The 19,031-nt window shown below is 40.7% G+C and overlaps 1 protein-coding gene across 1 annotated transcript; it reads right to left on the minus strand.

Annotated features, from left to right (window-relative positions):
• Positions 1–541: 541 nt before the first annotated feature.
• sv2ba (synaptic vesicle glycoprotein 2Ba) lies at positions 542–18,165 on the minus strand. Its single transcript, XM_014015558.1, has 12 exons — positions 17,452–18,165; positions 11,908–12,088; positions 9,858–10,009; positions 9,618–9,751; positions 9,026–9,115; positions 8,375–8,488; positions 7,329–7,417; positions 7,043–7,207; positions 6,800–6,933; positions 6,497–6,697; positions 5,020–5,179; positions 542–1,668 (listed from the first exon to the last, which is right to left on the minus strand). Exons 1-12 carry the CDS (start codon positions 17,927–17,929, stop codon positions 1,485–1,487), a joined length of 2,082 nt encoding a protein of 693 aa, XP_013871012.1. The 5' UTR covers positions 17,930–18,165; the 3' UTR covers positions 542–1,484.
• Between the last annotated feature and the right edge of the window lie 866 nt (positions 18,166–19,031).

Below are 19,031 nucleotides of genomic sequence, written 5' to 3' on the forward strand. Positions count from 1 at the left end.
TATGTATGTATGTATGTATGTATGTATGTATGTATGTCTGTATTTATTTATTTATTTATTTGAAAGCAATCAATCTAGGGACTCCACCACATCTGTTTTTTGAGTATATCTGCGAACAAAGAACAGAACTGTTGGAAATAAAGCTTTCCTCCTGGTTTGGTTCATATGTACATGTAAATATGTGAAGGGTTAAACACTTTAACTACAGCAACGGATTGTCAGCTTGTGAAAACTTTTCTTTGCTGTTTAAATGCCAGACTTTTCCTTCTACAGCAACAGAACCAAGAGATCTGTACCAATTAAACTTGCCGGAATAATGGAAAAAATGAGCCTCCAGTAAACTCAATGATCATCAAAATGCTGGAGAAACGATTCATCAACTTCTTATCTGACTTTGTGTTCCACTTATTGAAACATCCACACTGAACGTCCACTTTTAGAGTTTTAATCGTCTTCTCAGGACGTTTGTCAAATCTTTTATGAGAGTCAAAGTTTATAATGTGCTCCTTTCATACCTGATGATAACAAGCAAGAGATGAGATCCCGAGCCCTCAGCTTTATTCAAGTCATGACGCAGCTAATATGGTACAGCTAATATACACAGGTCTATATGTACAACAGATAATACAGTCCTGTTAGTGTGTGTCTGAGGAGATTCATGGGCATGTTAACGCCACTCACACACACTCACACACACCCATAACAAAGTAACATGCTCCTCAGAAATCTTGACACGTCAGAAAAGTTGTGCAGATCTTGTTCTGTTCTTCATCTGAATTTTAAAAGTAGGAAGTATCACATCAACACATCTAATCTCAGWCTTCTCTCTGTTTCTCTCTCTTTTTTTCTTTTTTTTTTTTTAGAAAAAGACAAAAAACAAAATAGACAACAGCTGCTTACATTTGTTCATGGCAAGATGTGACAAATAAAGAATCTATTTAATCTACAGTTCACAGCTTAAGAAACGAGGACAGAGTCAAAGACGAGGTGACAATACAATAAAGAGACACAGAGGAGGATAAATTTGGATCGGATGTGAAATTGTTATTATTTTTAAATAAAGTAAAATTGAACTGGTTTATCAGGACCAAAGTGAACACCAACTGTAGACAGAACTGAAGGTTGGTTGAATGTTTGAGTTTAACTTTCACTAAAATGTTCTTTTGTCAAAAGGGCATTAAATCAAAGCACCACATAGTAACATAAACTACACAACCATTCAAACACAGACACGTTTTATGTTTTAATCTTTGACACAAATCTCAAACAAACTATTTCTATTCTCGGTGTGAACGGGACGACAAACGATGAGCGGGGGACAGAAAGCAGCCCCAGGTTGATGCAGGCAAAAGAAACACAACTCACTCAACACAACCTTTCCTTTAACATCTTTCCTGTTTGGACTTGAAGCTGCTTTAAACAAGCTTCCTCTGGTCAGTTACTGTGAGCGCCTGAGTCTCAGGCGCAGCGGGAAGTTTGTGTCTTCAAGAGAGGATTTTCTCCCGAGTCTCAGGCAGCTTCAGCGCCACCAGGCCTCCACAGACGAGGGCGGCGAAGGCCAGGAAGATGGGGATGATTTTTGTGATGCCGATGAAGGCCGCAAAGATGAAGCTGGCCATGATGGCTGCAAACTTACAGATCCCGTTCAGGATACCAAACGCTGTGGCTCTGGAGAAGCAAAAAAAACAGAGGGCTCATATTAAAAAACTCAAAACTCTGCGTTCTGTAGATTTTAGAATAAAAACACACATGTTGACAGAAGTATATACATTTATTTAGTTACAGTATTTAGGTCAATGTTTTGATGATTTGTAACTTTACCAACTTTTTTTTAAATCATAACTTTTATTTCATTGCATTAAAAACCTTAAAATACTTTTACTTCTTTACATTAAAATTTAACGCCTAGTAACACATTTAAATATAACCGGAACTAATCGTGAAAAGAATTGTTTATGCACTCTAAAAATGAAGTGTTGAATTTGCTTGAGTTATGTCAACTGGTTTCACTAAACAGAGCTGAGTGAATGTAAAGAAATTGATACACAAGAAAATGTGTAAATTGTTCATTTTACTCAACTTGGTTTAGTAGAACCAGTTTGCTCAAGTAAAATCAACACTTAGTTTTTTTAGTGTGTGTGTAAAAGGACTTTTACTTTCTTGAATATTGTAAGCAGTTTTATGGCTTTTACTTAAGTACTTTTCTTATAGGCAAAATAATTTTTTACCAAAATCATTTTCTGTTAAGGTATTTTTTACTTTTACTTATTTTATTTATTTATTTTAAGTATTTTATACACCTCCACATTTTACAAACAAAATGCAGAATTGCATCTGTCATTTGCTGCAACTCTTTATGGAGGTTGTTAATTGTTATTCTGGAATAATTCTTGCCAGAAAATAAAAAAAAAATCCTCATCTCTTCGATCTGAGTAAAATAAAATAAAACGATTTGAGAGAAAAGCACTGACAGATTTATGTGTAATGAAAATCTTAGAGGGCAGTTCAGGATTAATGACAAGCTCAGAAAAAAAGTCTATTGCTCCTTTCAATTTAAGGCATTAAATAGATTTGGGTCTAGATTTTAGTCTTTATATGGTTTAAAGTGTCAGATCTTTAAATCAGAGAGCTGCATAAAGCCAGCAGTTTGTCGCTGCCAGCAACCTTTGATATCCTGCAGAGGAAATGACTACATTAGCTTAATTAAATAGTACTAAAAGGGAGTTGGATTGAATTTCATAGTATTTTTATAGTAAGTTTACTGAACAGAGACTTTTCACTTAAACCGTATAAATATCATCATAAGAAGAACGTTGTGTCAAAACGAGTCACTACATTTGGATTATTTCCAGCTACAGTCCATAGGGGCAACATAAAATACCTAAAATACATCAAAACTGAAAATACAAAAGCCTGCCAGCTTTCATGTCAAAGTTTCAACTAATGTGTTTTTTATCGTGAAAAATGATGATTTAGTCTTTTTGGTCAAATCTCAAACATGACATTTGGATAATGTTATTTTGTGAGGGCAGTCTTTAACTGGTTTTGTTTCAAAAACGAGTCCATTGAAGATATTCAACAAAATCCATTCACCAATTCAGAAGATTATTTTAACAGAGAGACAAGGTTGACTTTGACAGTCAATGCCAAAGTTTTAAACAAAGCTCTTGCACAACCTGAAGTGCTTGACTCCTGGCTACTACCACACGAAAGTTTTGTCTGAGTATTTGTAAAACGGAGTGAGTTGTAGCTATTTTGTGCTCATTAAGGTCAGTTGGTTTTGGTGGCCATCTTGGCTCCATTTGAATCCAAAAGTTCATGTCATGAATTGGTTTTTGGAAGGACCCAGAAATCTGGACCAGGACACGAACTTGAAATTTAAAACATGAACAGCCGACAACACAACAAACAAAACAAAAAAGAAGATGAAAGTAGAAAGACTAGTGAAGGGCAAATGTTATGGAGGCCTCAGAACCACTGTGTGTCAGAGTTTGTATCAGAACACCACAGTCATCGTTGGTTCAAAATGTTTTGAAGAATTTCATTGGTTCAGAGCATTTAAATCTAAAGTTTTCTAAATGGACTTAAACATTTATACCTTCATATTCTATTATTTTTGTTGCTTGGATTTATCTAAAAATATTTTTAGCGTATGAGTGTGTCAGCATGCTAAAATGTCTGACTCCTTTTGCCAAATCACTCCTGGTGCAGCGTCTAATAACAAGCCGACAATACATTTTAATATTTAATTATGGTGCAATGAATGTTTAGTATAAATGAACAAAAATATCCACAGATTCAAACAACCTCACAGTCTTTTCTAAACTTTTATTTGTGACAAAACTGAAACAGTGTCAGTGGCGTCAACTGGCCACCAGATGTCGCTGTTCTAAGCTGGACTGAAAGCCTCAAGCTTTGACTCTTTTTCAACACAATTAGGAGAACCTCTGAGCTTCATGAGGCTTCAGCTGCCCACCACTAAACGAGAAGGCAGGGAAACAGGCAGCGTACAAACAGGATGGCAGACTGAGGAGAGAGAGGAAACCAAGAGCCAAAGTAGGCTGGAGGGAGTGAATACAGAAACAGCCGAGACTAACGAACACGGAGATCGGGTGTGAACGGTAGAATGAAGGAAAGACAGACTGAGGTGAAATAGCTGATGATGACACAGGGAAACACAGGGAAACACAGGGAAACAAGACAAACTAAACACCAAGGAAAACATGGAGGACTTACAACAAGATTTAAAATAAGAGATGATCACAGTTAATCAGCTGTAGACGTACACCCAGTGATTATTTTCTGAGCCGTTAACAAAATCTCTTCAGCTGCTCTTAAAACATCTTGCTAACAGACGGACAAATGAATACRGACACTGAAAATTACTTTATACCATTATAAATAAGCAACAATTTTTCTGTTGATAAATTTAAAGCAGCTGAATTTTAGACATTACGATTATGTATTCTATTACATCATCAAATATATTTGTTGGAGCTTAAATATTTAAATAGTATGTTTTCCATTTCCAGGGAGCAAAAAAAGAAATGTTGAGGTTGGGGACGAACAGATGTCTTTGATGACTGAACAGTTGTCTTGGATAAAAAGTTTGGCCTAAATAAATTGGAGTGCAAACCAAGATCTGGGTGGCTTGATTTGAGTTTCAGTAATCTTCGCTCAAACAGTTGATTCTTCAGAGCTGAGTGCGACTCTGAAGTTTCTCCAAATCAAGACGAAAACTGGTTGATGAAACAAGACGTAGGCGTGCAAATTCAGTCAACATCAAACTCTACTGCATCTGCTTGGTTTTATATTTATTCAGTTTGATTTAAAATAATAAAACTAACTTATAAAAGGTGTCTTCCATGGCTTCCCTTTAAATTCTAACATCTCTCATATCACTGTCCCGTCCTCACTGCTTCAGTTTGTGAATAAATGTGATTTTTAAAGGCTTCTGAAGGCCTGCTTCAAGCTAAAATGAAAACTGCATCTTTTAATGAGAAGGTGTTGACCCATTACCTTTTGGAGCAGGGGTACAGCTCCACAGAAATGACCTCTAGTCCGTTCCAGGCTGCCACGCTGACAGCATAAAAGAGACACTGCCAGCAAATTACAGCTCCTTGACTGAAACTTAACAGCAGCAGGAAGGTGCAAGCTGAGGACGCCAGCATGGAGCCACCTGGACAGAGAGACAAATGACACCATGTCATTTGTCATGGCGTAGGCATAGTGCTGTGATCATGTGTCCATTTGTACAAGAAAAAAGAATCATATAAGGAAATACATGCAGTGAAATAAACACAGGCAGAACCAGTTGTCTTATCTGAAAATAAACATACATCAGTTGTGCTGCAGTACCTATTGCACCCCTACTTCCTATAGCTTTGTCTCATGGTGGTTTCTCTTTTTTTAAAGCCAAGATTCAGAATTTATTTAATCCACCCATCCATCCATCCAACCACCTATTTATCCATCCATCCATCCATCCATCCATCCAACCACCTATTTATCCATCCATCCATCCATCCATCCATCCAACCACCTATTTATCCATCCATCCATCCATCCATCCATCTATTTATCCATCCATCCAACCACCCATTTATCCATTCATCCACCCACCCATCCAACCACCAATCCATCCATTCATTCATTCATCCAACCACCCATCCATCCATTTATCAATCCATTCAACCACCCATCCATCCATTCATCCAACTATCCACCCACCCGCCCATCCAGCCACCCATCCATTCATTCATCCACTCATTTATCCAACCATCCACCCACCCATTTATCCATCCATCCATCCATCCATCCATCCATCCATCCATCCATCCATCCATCCAACCACCTATTTATCCATCCAACCACCTATCCATCCATCCATCCATCCATCCATCCATCCAAACATCCATTTATCCATTCATCCACCCACCCATCCAACCACCAATCCATCCACCCATCCATCCATTTATCCACCCATCCATCCATTCATCCAACCATCCATCCATTCATCCAACCATTCAACCACCCATCCATCCATTCATCCAACCATCCAGCCACCCATCCACCCACCCATTTATCCATCCATCCATCCATCCATCCATCCGTTCGTCAATTTATCCATCCATCCATCCATCCATCCATCCATCCATCCATCCATCCATCCATCCAACCATCCAAATTTCCATCCACCCATTTATCATCCATCCACCCATCCATCCATCCACCCACTCATCCATCCATCCATCATCCATCCACCCATCCATCCATCCACCCATCCATCCATTGATGACAGACATTAAAAAACTCAAATCTTTAGGTGTTATGTAGCCTGGCCTGCTTAATCTATTGTAACTAAATAATTAAAACAAAACAAGTTATTTCTCTGCTCAAAAAAAAGCCTTCCTTGTGTCTTCTTTATTCATTTATAAGCTAATACACACAGACCAAAAACTCATCTTGGAGCTTTGACACTTTCTGTATATCTCACCTATTATTCGGATCCTTCCTATCTTGTCCATGAATAATGCTGAGATGATGTTGCCAGGCAACACAGCCAAGCTGCCCAGGAAGCTGACCATGTAAATGACAATGTCGTTTTCCTCCTTGAAGTTTAAATGGCAGCCTGTCTTAGGGTGGAGGAAGGTGGTGTTTTCCATCCGACAGTTTTTGAACTTCTCCTGCCACAGGTCTGGAAGGACAGAAGAGTTTTAAAGGAGGAGATGTCCTCATATTTCACCTGAACCGCCTCAGCAGAAACACATTACTGTGTTGTGCCAGCCTGCCCTGGTACCTGTGTTATAGAAGACCGTGTTCTTAATTGTGCAGTTCTCAAAGAATGTGTTGGTTGATTTGATGTCCTCGAAGTAGCAGTTCTCAAATAAGGACTCCTCGAACTTTACAGACTTAATCTCGATGTTTGCAAACCTAAACGAGAGGAAAATGATGACATAAAGCTGGAACAGGAACAAACTCTGGGGTATGGCTTTGTGCCCCCCCCCCCCCTTGTTTAGGAAGATGGTGCAGAGGAGCTCACTTGTCGTGGATGTACTCGCCCTCGCGGTGGATTTGGTTGACCAAAGAAAAATTAAAGTGGAAGCGCTCCACACGTTCTCGATGAAACACTCGGACCTTGGACTCGAACTCTTCGTACTGCATGTACTTTATCATATCCGGGAACCAAACTCCCAGTCCGTGGTAGCTACAACAAAAATGAACGAAACAAAAACCAAACTGAGCACTGGAGTGCTTTTACKTGATCACAGCGAAGAGCGTTCTTGCTTGTGCTTTAACAGAACACGTCAATTTGGACGTGGTTCTACCTGAAAGCCAAGCAGAACCACACAATGACAAGGAGGAGGCCTTGCAGTCTGAGCTCTGGAGCTGATAAAGACATCACGTTGGCCATCACCTGTAGGAAGATCAGACAAAACATCAAGCTCATCATGAAACACGACCTTTGAGATCAGATCGATCTCTGTTTTGTTTTCTAAACTTAGCACAAAAAGTGATGACATTTGTGTTTGCTATTATTTCTTTAAATCAGGGATAGGCAAGCCTGGTCCTCGAGTGCCACTGTCGTGCATGTTTTACATGTTTCTCTGCTCCAACACACCTGATCTGAATGAATGATGATTAACAGGCTTCTGTGGAACATGAAGAGGTAATTCAATCTCTGAATCAGGTGTGTTGGAGCAGGGAAACAAGTAAAATTTGCAGGACAGTGRCACTTGAGGACCAGGATTGCGTACCCATGCTTTAAATCATATATTGTTAGAAAGCCTGTTAATTTCACTTTTAAATGGCGCCACATTTGTAAGGAACATGCATTTGTGAGATGAGCAGCAGAGCTGAGTATGTGGGTTGCACACATGAAAAATATGCCAAATCGTCTCTGTCAAACATTTAATTTTGCTGCTGCTATTGACACTTGTTTTGAGCTTCTGGTACCCCCCAGGTGCTGCTGCTCGCTATAAGATTTATTGCCAAGATAATTTACCACAGTGTTTTTCAACCCTGGTCCCTCAAGGCCCACTGCCCTGCATGTTTTAGAGGTTTCCCTGCTTCAACACACCTGATTCAGGTGATTACAGTTCAACAAAAGCCTCTTAATCCGTTATCAATTGAAATCAGCTGTGTTGAAGCAAAAACATCAAAACATTTTTTTAGCATCAATCCAGTCCACACACCACATCAGTAGGTGGCGGTAATACACCTTACAGTTCTTTGCCAACCGCAAAAAAAAAGAGAGAAGAAGAAGAAGAAGCCATGAGGACCAGGGTTGTAAAACACTGATTTACCAAACACTAATGCGCTTACTTTTAGTGATAAGCAAATTGAATCATAATATACAGTGATTTTTTCCAACCTGCTGCAGCATGGTCATTTTTCGGACAGTCCAGCGCTGGAAGGCAGTCCCAGTATCACTCTGGATCTCTATGAACTCGTCCTCTTGAGTTTGTGGAGTTTTTATGTTTGTCACCTGTCCAAATACACACGTTAATGTCTTCCTTTTCACCACAGTTTGTTTTTAGTTCTCTGCTGAGCTGAGATCCCTGAAGCTGGTGTGGGTTTTATATTTATGGTTCAAAGATCATGCTAAAGAAATTCATGGAAAACTTTAGTAGCGTCCATGCAGAAAAAGTTATCAGTTACAGTTTTGTACTGATGACTTTTTTTAAATACCAGATTTAGCTTTTAAAGAGTTTAAGAAATTTAACAGAAAAAAAACATAATTTAAAGAAAAATTAATGACATTATTAAAGATACGAGCAAAGTCTAAAGTCTATCATAGCACCTAAAAACTTTACATCCAACTGAATTGTACACAAATCTTCCCTAAAACTAAGGCTACTAAAACTAGCATTTTTATCAGATTTTTCTAAATTTGCTTTGCACATTATTTTTTAAATAACTTGCAGACAGTCTACGCTTGTTGTGTTTTACTTTTCCCCCACCTAACATTTGGACATTTGAAAAATGAGCCCAGATATTAGCGTTGGTGTGGATGGAGGCTTACAGTGAAGACTCTCTCCGGCTCGCCTTTGGCCTTCCAGTTGGTGTCATGAACTTTCCTCAGGATCATCCAGGCCTCGTCGTGTCGAGCGTTCTGAAAACCCACACACGTGCACACGGTCAATCTACAAAAAACGTCTCCGTTAGTTTCCAGAGCTCTGTGTGAAACCAGTCACATGTGCTGGTGAAATTATACAGTATGTTCTGCCATGTTTAAAGGAGGCTTTTTTTAAATTATAGCACTGAAMCAGTTCTGTATACACCCCTGGACACGCCTGCTGGGTGCCAGTGTTCACGTTAGGTCGGTCTTTTTACTCGGGCGATTGCTGTCTTATAATTTCGGGCCGTGTGGCAGCCGTGACACACAAACACAACACCACATGTGGTCGAAGGGCTGACATCGTCCTGGATGGGAATCAGAGGTGGGTGGTGTTGTTTTTAATGCCTTAGCAGTTCTTCGCAACCTTTGCACAGACGTGGGATGTTGCTGCAGTTGTTGATTTCTCATATTTCATCACCAGTCGCAGCTAGATGTTTAAAACCTGCAAACTGAAATCATAGATTAGGATTCTACACTTATAGCTGCAGTATCTGACCTCCAGCAGGAAACGCGGACTCTCTGGCATGAAGAAGATCCCGACGAGAGCAGCCAGCGCAGGCAAGAGGCACACCAGAATGAAGAGTCTCCAGCTGTGCATCTGAAACTGGGTCCCAATGGCAAAACCCCAACCTGCCAGACCAAAAAAATGTCAGTTTAAACAAGAAAACTAAACTAAATTGATTTTTATTAAAATTAGTTTCAGAGAATATCGATCTGCTTCAGTTTGAGGTTTTACCATAGTGAGGAATGATTCCCCAGGCGGTGAAGGAGGCGTACAGGCCTCCCAGCATCCAGAACATGCAGAGCCAGCTCAGATGTTCTCCACGTTTATCCATCTGCAGGAACTCAGTGAAGTAGGTGTACACAATTGGGATGGAACCTCCGATTCTGGAGCAGGAAACACATGTTTATTTCTTCACCTCCTCTTCGAACACATTTGTATTGTGTGACGCACGCAATCAGATATAGGTATTTGTTTGGGCATGCAGGTATAGCTTCAGTTTTATTTGTCTAAAAGTTCTTGACATTCTGTGCACTCTTGTAAAGTTGTTCTGAATGATAAATGAATTATGCTATTTCTGTTGCTAAATGCATTAACAGACAGAACAACTTATTTGTTTTCATTTCAGACAGATTTACAAAGCAAATCTCAGAATTTAACTTTCTTTTTGGGGAAAAACGAAGAAAAATCTGGCATTCAATATTTTTATTTTATGGCTAGAAGAGCTGTGATAGAAGAAAATGTAATTAGGTTTTGAATTACAGACAAATGAATGGAACTAATTAAGTGTTTTACAGATTTACCTTCTTGAAAAACTGTCAAAAGTGGTGACTAAGTTGTGTTATGCATATGGCTGAKTCTATTTAACAAATATATTTAGAAAGAAACAGTGTAGCCAATAAAGTTGTAAAATTTACCAGAAACAGCCCTGCAGAAAAGGAGCCGGCAAAGGCAGAAAAACCGAAATAAACAAGTAAAGAGCATTATTTCCTTGTTTTAATTTGCATAACAAAGGCTTTTCTCTGTTGAGGTAAATAAACAGGAATATCCTTGTTTGTAGCTTGCAGCAAACGTATCTTTGAGGTGGTATTAACCGCTTGGGACCGTGGTGTGTGTCAGCATGCCGCACTGGCAGCTTTGTGTAATGAAACACTGAGAACCTACTGAGAACCTGTCTTCATGGATGACTACAAATACAGAAAATATCAGCTTAAAGCAGGGGCAGAGCTAGACTTTTTTGAAAGAGGTGGCCAAGTTGTTATCTAGCGGGGCACATATAAATAAAGAAAACTACCCTGAATTTGAAAATTTAAGATGGCCACCACAGCTAAATTTAAATGGCTGGTAGTGGTGTTACCAAGAATAAGCTAACCGCTAATGCTACTTCTGTCATTAAATACACAGCTGAACAATTATATAGTAGTAGCCAAGAATAATCTTCAACAAAATCTGAATGTAAACACAAAATCCAAGATGGCCACCAATGCTATTTTCAAATTATTAGACCTCAGCCATTTTTTAGCAAAATTTAGCTGAAATGTGGTAAGGCGGTAGCCAAGAGCAGCCCCCATGTCACTTTGAAATCTCAGTTTTAAGCTTTTAGATATTAAACTGAAATTCAGTGTGGTGGTAGCCGAGAGCCCAGCAGATTCTAAAATTAAATAAAAGAATCGGAGATGTCCACCAAAGCTTCAAGGGGCTACAATTCAGCTAGCTGAAATTTTGTGTGGTAGAATTGTTGCTTTTATATTAATTCACTGGATTAGAATTTTTTTTCCTTCACACATTGATAGGTTCCCTTTACATTAAATAATACAACTGCATAACTGATATTTACTTTGTTTTATCTCTAACTGGTCATCTTTTATTGCCAAATGTGATCCACACCCCCACTTGTCAGTCCCTTAGGGTGACACCTGGGGTGGCCAATGGCTAGTCGGGGTGGCACTTGCCACCCTGGCGACCCCATGGCTTCACCCTTGGCTTAAAGAACCATTTTTAAGGACACCATTCAAGGAAAGTGGGAAAAGAAATGAACTTTTTAAGGTTGGATTTAATCAAAAGTGTTCCACAGTTTTAAAGAAACTGTTTGTTTTAATGGAAGATTTTTTTTCGTGCTTCTGTTATATAAAGTATTTAAATGTCATGCATTTTATTTAAAGAAAAAAACCTGCTTTCTGCAACCACATTACTCAAAGAAAAGGTCAGTCATTATGAAAAACCATTCGAGCTGCCTTTTTCTTCCAAACACAAAAAAATGTACTGTATGTGAGAGGCGCCTCACCCAAAGCCAGAGCAGAACCTGAAGAAGAGGAAGAAGCCGTAGCTCTGAGCGAAGCAGGACAGGAAGGAGAAGATCAGGTCGATGGTCARGACGTAGATCAGACACTTCCTCCTGCCCATCTTATCGCACAAACCGCCCCACACCAACGCACCCACCATCATGGCCACATACACCAACAGACCTGCAACAAACACAGGCACTCATAATGACTTTATATGTGACTTTAAACCTTTCTAAAACTGTCAGACTCATGAACTCGCTCAAGTTCTCCACCAGGGGTCCCTCTTTACCCTCACATGAGCACAGACAGGGATCTCTGCTGTGACACATCCTTTTTTCACATGCAGACTAATCAAGCTCTGTTATTCATTTCTTGGTATTTTATGATGAATAGAATACATGTAAGCTGACTGTAGAGTTCTGTGAAGGCTGACAGGGAAAGAAAGGTCACAAATGTTTGCAGACAGCTGAGAACACAGCTAAGCCTGGTTTCAGCTTTTCTCACGCACGACACATGTTGCTTCACTTGTTTGTCTTTTTGTGATTTTAGGATATTTTCCCTCCTCTTTCTATAGTTTCCAGGAATAAAATATTCTCTGACTCATAGCATCCTTGAGCTCAACATTACACAGGCAGCTGGTCCTATTTGCCGTTCCTCCTGTTTGTCAAGTCTCCAATCAGTCATATGTTCTCGTTCTGTTTGTCGCCTACAGGACTCAGTCGTACAGTTTTCCCACCGTCAACCTGATTTAAAACCCCACATATCTCCTGCCTGCCCTGCTCTGTGTTTTTACTACAGAGCCCCAATTACTGAAGGCCTAAGCAGCTTAGCGGCACATGGAGCCACGTTGGTGCACCGTGCACCTTCCCCGTGGATTACTAAAGTACCCGAGTGCCCCGACGCTCCGCACGCCGTGCTGCACATCCCATTCAACAAGAGGCTACCAAGGATCCGAGCAGACAGTGTCAAAGTCGTCATGTCAGCTCATATCTCAGCCATGTTGATGCTTTAGGTGGAGTTTATTATTTTTTTCTTTGTGACGTGTGGTTGACAGGATGGGCTTGTGATTGGAAAGCCTGTCCTTCAGGTGAAGGCCCGGGATCTATCCCAGCTGCAACACGTCTGAAAAAATCTGAAAAAAACAGTGTCCTTCATCCCTTTGAGGTCACTGAATACCAGGAGGGGGAAGAGGGAATATATCTTTTCATTGTATTCAAAGTAAAAGCACCCGAAGTGTATTCGTCACATCTAAAAGAAGAAATAATGCACCTTTGCAGGCAAGCAAAATGTACCGAGGCAAAACCAGTCACAGATTTCTTTATAAATCAACATAATATTCAGTTTATTCCATACATAAGGTTCTATTGATGTTGTATCCTTACTCAGGTCTCCTTATTTTAATAGAAATCCTAAATAAGCGATGAAATTTTTAGCTTTTTGTTTTGTCCATTTGGTTGTGGGATGCAGAGGACAGCAGCCACGAGATGCGTAAGCTGAATTTAAAGAACCCACAAGTCTGACGATGATGATGACAGACTGAAGTTTTAGGTTTACTATAAAGAATTTAGAGATTTAGAGATGTGACGTTTGCGAACGATCCGAATCTTTTGAACAAATCCTTGCAACAAACGATAAGAACAGAGTTGCGGATTGTAAAAAGTCGTTTCTAGTTTTACTTTGTTCACTCCGAATATCTTTTTTATCCCTCCTTAACCACAGAGACAATCGCTCCTTCTTTGCTTTTTTCACTGAAAACAGGCAGAAGGATGAAGTTACGGAGCCCGCGAGGAGACACGGGGGGATTTTTTTCCTTTTGCATTCCCACGCAATACCTTTGGCGTTCCCTCGCAATACTTTTGCGTTCCCTCGCAATACTTTTGTGTTCCCTCGCAATACTTTTGCGTTCCCTCGCAATACTTTTGCGTTCCCTCGCAATACTTTTGCGTTAACTCGCAATACTTTTGCGTTAACTTGCAATACTTTTGCGTTCCCTCGCAATACTTTTGTGTTAACTCGCAATACTTTTGCGTTCTCTCGCAATACTTTTGCGTTCTCTCGCAATACTTTTGCGTTCTCTTGCAATACTTTTGCGTTCCCATGCAAAAGATTGTTTTGTATATGAATGAATTAAATCAGAYTTTTATTTTGAAATATCCGGTTACCAAAACAGGATGTGTCGCCACAAGTTCGTGAAATTGACATTGATGTTGTGTGGCTGCACTGTGTTAAAATATCGTCATATGACACACTTCCATGCGTGGCTGTGTGATATATTCATTCTGAAGCTGAATTAAAGCAGTAGGCTAACTCGCTAATGGTGAACATGTGAGTTTGCTAATAAACCGGCAGGCACAACAGTGATAAACTACTTTTGCGAGGGAACACAAAAGTTATGGCGAGGTAACGCAAAAGTATTGCGAGGTAACGCAATATTATTGCGTGGGAACGCAAAAGAAAAAATCTCCCATGTCCCCTCGTGGGCTCCGTATAAAGTACAGCAGCTCAGGGAAAAAAAAGGTGGGGGGGTGGGGGCTTGACAAAACACATGGTTCTACCCACACGATGTGATGACATCACTTGTTCAAAATGAAACAACTCTTTGAAACAAACCGCTCGTATAGATCCAGATCCCATTCTGTCTCTATTTCCCCTCTTGTTTCACAACTGATTCACTTTTACAGCTAAAACTGATAAAATGATTTTAGTTTAAAACTTTGTCATGAAAGTCAGTAGGCGTTGTGTCATTCATTCAAGAAATGTTAGGACTTCAATATGTGTGCTGATTAATCTATGCGCCCTGTGATGGACTTGCGACCTGTCCAGGGTGTACCCCGCCCCTCGCACTGTGACTGCTGGATATGGGCACCAGTGACCCACGCAACCCTGAAAAGGAAGAAGCGTGTACAGAAAATGGATGGATGGATGGATGGATTTATCTATGCTTCCTTGAATTCAGTAACAACCAGCCGATATTTGTCTCCCATGCCAAATTTCTTTTATTTCATCTACAACTATAAACACYAATGGGACTATATAACAGCACCAAGCCGCCTGTATTCCACACAACATTTAAGCAGTTCGTCCTCCATCCTAGTCTCAGGTACAGATCGAACACATTTCTGTTTTTCCACTTGTCTGGTGAACAGAGCATGAGCGTGCATCACAAAGCACCATTCTGTAGATCTACTTCATATTCTCAGCCAGTGATCAGAGCTCTCCTCTCGCTCGGCACAAACAGATGCTGTGATTTCATTTTCGCCGGGCCTTCCTCCTGCTATCCCAGCCTGTCAGAGGCCCGAAGCRTACCTGACAGCTCTGCACCGGGGCGCTGCAAGCCGCCAGGATCTCTGACTGCTGCAACATGCTCCATATTAGCCTGGGAACACACGCTGCATGCAATCACGGCCCCGTTCCTCATCAGCCTCTCCTAACGCTCCATCCCAGGAGCTCGTTGTTAAGGTGGAATGAGTGATGCGCAGTCTGTCAACGTCGCCCGGCTGCACAACCCCCAGGTCTGGAGGGAAACAAGGTGAGGGGCTTTCATTTGCAGTTGAGCTGTCTGCACAGACATTGAAGAGCAAATGATTTCATGGTACATTTCCCTGCGAGCTGCATCGGTGCCACACGCAGATTTCTGTCATTTTAGGCTTTTCTGGTAAACACCTGCAAACGTGTGACGCTAAAATAAAATTCCAATAAAAGATCCACAGCCCATAATGTACAACAGAATCATCTGTCAAAATATGCATGGGTGTCTGAAAAGAATCCAAGTCCCACAAGTCAAGTCCCAGACAGTTGTGGTACCACTGCCAAGGCTCAGCGAGGCTAATCTGGCTGCACACAATGGACCAATTCACTGCTAGGACACACAATGGTAATTATTCTGTGATCCAAGCCTTCTCCCTTAACTTGCAGGAGCAGCTGGGGGATATTCCTGTTTGATGATCTGTAGCCGTGAAAAGCCAAACATCTGCAGGATTTTGTTCCAGCCGAGCACAACAGCCCATCATTTCACTGATGAGTTCCTCCTTTTCTGGGTAAAGACTGGAACTCGCAGASAGATGACTGTCATTAGCTAGTCTTGTGGGTTTCCAAAAAGGATGCGCGTCTGTGTTGGTAAAGTAGATTTCCTAAATCAATCGTTTGCCATGCGAGCTGTGTGGTTTTAGGGAATCGTACGTCAGTGTGGCGGATCTGACAGAAATCGTCAACTATGGAGTTTTGTGCAGTGCTGGCATCTATAATGTACAAGTTTGTTTTATATATTGATATATTTGTATTTAACAGAATGATGAGTAGGCTACCTTACAATATTAACAATAATATTCCAGTCATATTTGCTAAGTCAAAGACTTACTGTATGGCCCTAGAAAACCAAGGCTTGCACCAAAATTCAGCCAAAGCCAAAAAGGTAAGCTTACTTTGGAGCCAAATGATGAACTCTTACTATAAAACCTTCAAAACTTTGAATCAAACTAAGAAAAAGGGAAAACAAGAATGGTGCAGCCATTTTGGATGCTGGATGTGCTTATAAGTTGGAAATCAGAAGTAGAAACCTTTTGTTGTCTCTGGTAAGACTGTCTATACACTAATATATCTTTACATCCCAAGGTTCTTGGTGTATAAAAGTCAGTGCAACTTTAAAATCTCCATGTAATTACTATGTTTTAATTTAACTTTAGCCAGGGTCAGACACTAAAACTGCATGTTTAGTTTTAAGAACCATCATAGTTTGGCCTAAAACACCAGATATACAACAATCCAAAAGGTTAGGGGACATGTAATAAGCTTATCCTTCTTATTTCAGATGCAGTCATTGATAGTGTATATCTGGACCACCATCTGGAAGATGAAAGTTGAAAACAAAAGTTCTGGAACAACTTCCCTGTAGACTGAATCCTCTACAAATATTAAGTCCCATCCACTCCATATTGCCCAAAGCAAAGTATTTAGCTGTATTTTATTTTGAAATGAAAGATTATGTAACACCATGACTGTGCAGAGCAGAAGGCCGGACTTAAAGCCCCACAGCTAGCATGATGAACCCAGTTTCAAAAATACAACACAGTAACTTTCATCAATCAGCTTCAGTTAGTTAGTTACTTTGTCTATATGAATATAGTCGATGGTTGCGATGGACATGTCTTTGAAGTGGTATTTTCTGAAAGAGGGCATTTGTCTGAGGTCTCACTGTGGAAATGTTGAAGAATTCTAAAAATACCCGTTGAATTATTGAAAAAAGTAACTATGTTTCACTGTGGTTATAAAATGTTGCCAATTTTAATGAATTTTAAGTGGCTTTAATTGAGTTGTTCTGATTATTCTCCCCTCAAAACAAAGATTTTATTTTATTTAAGTTGGGTTATTTAGTTCAACAAGGACAGATATTACACTTCAGCTTTAACCTCCTCTATGATTTAAAGCATTCCCTTTTATTTATTTATTCATTTATTTTATTTTATTTTATTTATTCATTTCATTTCTTTAAAAAACAACAAAATTTATGTACAATAAAAAAAGCACAAAACTTTGCTGTGACCTACCCAGCAGTCCTTTGTCGGCGTTGGATATGCACATGTCCTTCTCGGCGCTGGGAAGGACAAAGCCCACCACGAACCCGTCCACCCCATCAGCCATCAGCGCCAGACCCAGCACGAAGAAGAGCATCCACTGGAAGCGTCCGTGTCCGCAGTCCTCCATGATGGTCTCGTACTGCTCCGGCAAGTTCTCCTCCTCCTCCTCCTGCTGTGCAGCCAGACGGGCTTTCCTCCTGGCCTCCAGCCGAGCCGCCCGCCGCGCCTCCTTGATCTCATCGGGGTGGGGGATGCCCTGGTATTCCCCTTCATACATCTGATCATCCTCGTCCGCGCCCTCGGTGGCGTCACTGGCTGCGTCCTCATCCTGCTGGGGGTAGTCGGTCTGGTAAGGGTAGCCGTCGTGACCTCCTCCGTCTTGAGTGTAGGTGTACTCTCCAGTATCAATCATCTGCTGGTTCACGTTGTTGTGATAGGGGTCATCCATGGTTCCTGCTGGGTGTGAGGGGAAGTCGCTGTCGTGTGCTGCTGAAGCTCAGATTGTCAGCTACAATGGCATAATCCTCCTGAGGAGTTCCTCTTGGCGTTGCTGCAGTCTCCTGGATCCCAGGTGTCACAAGCCGCAGCAGAGCTTCTGCAGTTCAGGTCTCACGTTTTAAGGCCTCACGCACTGCGTTGACGGAATGCTACCTTCCTTGATTTGCACAGTGCTGCATTCTGAACCTGAAACAGATGACAATCCATCAACTTTTTTTAACAAAACAGAGCTCTTGGAGAGCAGAGACGTTGCTGTGCACAGTTGCCTTTTAGGACAGTTTGTGACCTGTCACAGCTGCAGTCTCAAATGATAAATCTGCTGTCATTTCAGGGCTTTTAACACAGAGAAAGTAACAAAAACACATATTTTCCATCACTGGGTTATACATATGCATTTTCCTTTACTATTTTAATTTTACTTTTTAAGAGTTGATGCTCTCTGTAATCAGAAGTGTTCTTTCTTCTTTACTCCCTTCACCTTTTCACGTGTTATTCTTTCCACTTTATTCCCAAAGCATTTTCAGCTCTATTGCTGGTTATTATTCAGCACGAATAAAAGTGTCTTTTGGCAGGAGAGAGAAAGTCAGGAATGCCGGTTTCTCCTGCAGGCTGTTTGTCCTTCTGCACAAGCAGATAATCTCTTCGTCTCCTCGCTCAAACGCTCTGACGCCATTTTGATCCATCACACAGCGCTGCTGTGACGGCAGACACATTCATCTGCTTTGGGTTTTTACACTGACCAGAGCCCCGGAGCTCTGTTGCTGCGGAACAAAATGACACACTACACCAAAATACTCTGACTTTTTGTTGTCACATCAATTACTGGAAAGATTAAGAGACTTACACAGTGGAGTTATGCACACACAATAACGAAATCAATCAGCGGTTAATCTGATGGTAAGTCCTGTGTGATGTAGAGATAGGAAATGATTTTTCTCAAACCAAACAGCTCGACTGAACGCCAGCTGCTGCTTAGCGCACAATTCAGTTTCAGGTCCCACAGTTACAAACACTGACTTGTGACGGCTGTGAATCGACTGGTCAAAGTTTTT

The sequence above is a fragment of the Austrofundulus limnaeus genome, unplaced genomic scaffold, assembly GCF_001266775.1.
Source record: "Austrofundulus limnaeus strain Quisiro unplaced genomic scaffold, Austrofundulus_limnaeus-1.0 Scaffold131, whole genome shotgun sequence".
Classification (NCBI taxonomy): domain Eukaryota; kingdom Metazoa; phylum Chordata; class Actinopteri; order Cyprinodontiformes; family Rivulidae; genus Austrofundulus; species Austrofundulus limnaeus.